The sequence below is a fragment of the Athene cunicularia genome (genome assembly GCF_003259725.1).
Source record: "Athene cunicularia isolate RWA chromosome 15 unlocalized genomic scaffold, athCun1 chr15_part1, whole genome shotgun sequence".
Classification (NCBI taxonomy): domain Eukaryota; kingdom Metazoa; phylum Chordata; class Aves; order Strigiformes; family Strigidae; genus Athene; species Athene cunicularia.
Genome location: NW_020799121.1, coordinates 5,807,267 through 5,809,540, shown reverse-complemented (window position 1 = coordinate 5,809,540; position 2,274 = coordinate 5,807,267). Strand labels below are relative to the sequence as shown.

Here is a 2,274-nt window from a genome sequence, read left to right as displayed (position 1 = left end):
AGGCCTCCCCGGGGCAGGGCGGTGCGGGTGGGGGTCTCTGCCGGGGGCGGGTGACCCAGCCCCATCCAGGCCCCGGAGATCCCACCGCACCTGGCGCCTTTGGCTCACCCCCTACCTGGGTAGCCCAGGGTGCGGCGCCACCCCGCAGAGAGACGCCCAAGGGGCTCTTCTGGACTCCACACACATGACACGAACCGCACAGCTGAGGATTAACCTTTATTCTGAGGTGAGCCAAACCGTGCAGAAGCCCAAGCTGGGACCAACTGGACCCATATCGCGCCAAGTGCTGGAAGAGCCCACGAAAGTCAGGCCACAGCAGAGCCCTCCATCCTCCCACCGCAGCAGGAGATCCCTGCTCCTCGCTGTCCCTGGGCTGAGCCCTGGCAGATCTCACACCACGTCAGGTTGCCTAATGCTCCGTGGGGGATGTTTGGGGTCGAAGAGGAGGTTGCTGCACCTCACAGCACAGTGCAGTGCTGCTGGGCTTGATCAAGCACGCAAGAGAGTCTTTTTCCATTTCTCCTAAGGCTGCCGTTCTCCCTGATGAGGGCTTTGCATCAGGGTTGCAAGGGAAAATGCAGAAAACTTTTTTTTCCTGTTTCTAAAACCAGTTGAAGGCACGAGACAGGGAGCAGTAATAGTTGCCATTATCTTCATGGCAAGCGGATGTGATGATTAGGATGCAGGCATTGCTGGCGAGGTCTTTGGTAGCAGAGAAGCGGTCGGGAATCTTGGCAGGCTTGTGCTTGTCTCGCTCAGAGTTGTAATAGAGCAGATACGTCAGGGAGTGCCCCGGGCGCTGCTGGTACCAGGAGATGCCGAACTCGCTGATATTGTACTGGGGGCTCAGGGTGCACGACAGCCGGGCAGTCTGCCCGGGCAGCACCAACACAGCGGATGGCTGGGTCAGCACGGGTTGAGCCCTGCAAGCTGCACACACCAAGGATGCAGTCACTGATGGGCTGAGCCATGACCCCCATCTCCCCCAGCCCTAAAATGACCTTCTGCTCCCTTGAGGCAACTCCATTGCCCAACCTCCATCCTGTTCATCACACCACACAGCCCTGGAGCAAAATGCCCTACTGAGACTAACATCCCCCTTGTGCAGCCCAGTCCTGCCTGCCACCCCACAGTGCCCCCCCCCCAGACAGTAGCTAGCTCAGCCACACCACCCTTACCTGTCCCCACTGTCCCCAGCAGGAGCAGGACCACGAAGCCCAGGGCCATGGCAGGAAGCAGAGGAAGGGAGACTGTTTCAGAGAGGATCTGCGGTGCTATACAAACCCAGGTTGCTGTGTTGCTGGCACCGGTGAGGCATATGTAAATGACACAGGGGGCTCAGGGACTCCAGCTCCCCACATTGCTCGCTTTGCTGCAGCTGGGCTTCAGGGAGGGGGTCAAAGCAGTGGGGCAAGAGCTGAGCGTTGTGACCCTCCACCCACCTTTGCACGAGGCCAGGCCATTTTCTCTAGGCTCACCGACGCACACACAGCTCACCCCACCACCCTCTGCCCCGGTGGGGAGGCATCACTGACCCTCTCTCCTCTCTGATGGGGGGAGCAGAGAGGTTTCCCTGTGCTCTTACACTCAGACCTTTTGCCTCCAGCCCTCTGTCACCAGGTGCACAGGAAGCCAGGAGCCTGAGCCACACCATGCCAAGGATGCGCTGTGGTAGTAGCAGGCTGGGGGCCAGCTGGATCTGCTGCTACCAGAGAGAATGAAAGACAGGATATGCCAGCGCTCCCCAGCAGCTGTCCCATCACAGAAGCAATATAAGGAAAGTTGCTTCTCCTTCCACCATGCAGCTCCATCGCTGTGACAACGATTTCTGCCCTGCAGCACGGGCTGGGAGCTGCTGATGGTGCTGAGAGCGCTGCCTCTGTGCCAGGGCTGCCTCAGAAACAGCAGCCACGGGAAAACACGTGAGGGTGGCTGCCGAAGTCACCTACCAGGAGGCATTTCCCAAGAGAGCTGGTGCAGTGAGACTCGGCTGCGGCACAGCTGGTGCCTTCTGCGGAAGGACAGCAGACCGTTACAGCAAAAGGCTGCCAGAGTCACCGGGCATAAAGCCCCTCCTGTCCATAACACCCGTCACAGGGTGCAAAGACACTGCATTATGCAGCCGGCTGCAATCAAGGGCTGGCCTCCCCCTAGCACAGCTCTGCACCCTCCAGCCACCAGCCCGTGGCAGTCCTTCGCAGCAGGGTGCTCAGCAGGAGCTTCGCAGTGTCCCGTAACCAGTGGGTACCTCCTGCCCTCCACAGGCACTCTCAG

General features: G+C 59.9%; 1 protein-coding gene across 1 annotated transcript; it reads right to left on the bottom strand.

Annotated features, from left to right (window-relative positions):
• Positions 1-589: 589 nt before the first annotated feature.
• Positions 590-1,268, bottom strand: LOC113486281 (pre-B lymphocyte protein 3-like). Its single transcript, XM_026860030.1, has 2 exons — positions 1,179-1,268; positions 590-930 (listed from the first exon to the last, which is right to left on the bottom strand). Exons 1-2 carry the CDS (start codon positions 1,225-1,227, stop codon positions 602-604), a joined length of 378 nt encoding a protein of 125 aa, XP_026715831.1. The 5' UTR covers positions 1,228-1,268; the 3' UTR covers positions 590-601.
• Between the last annotated feature and the right edge of the window lie 1,006 nt (positions 1,269-2,274).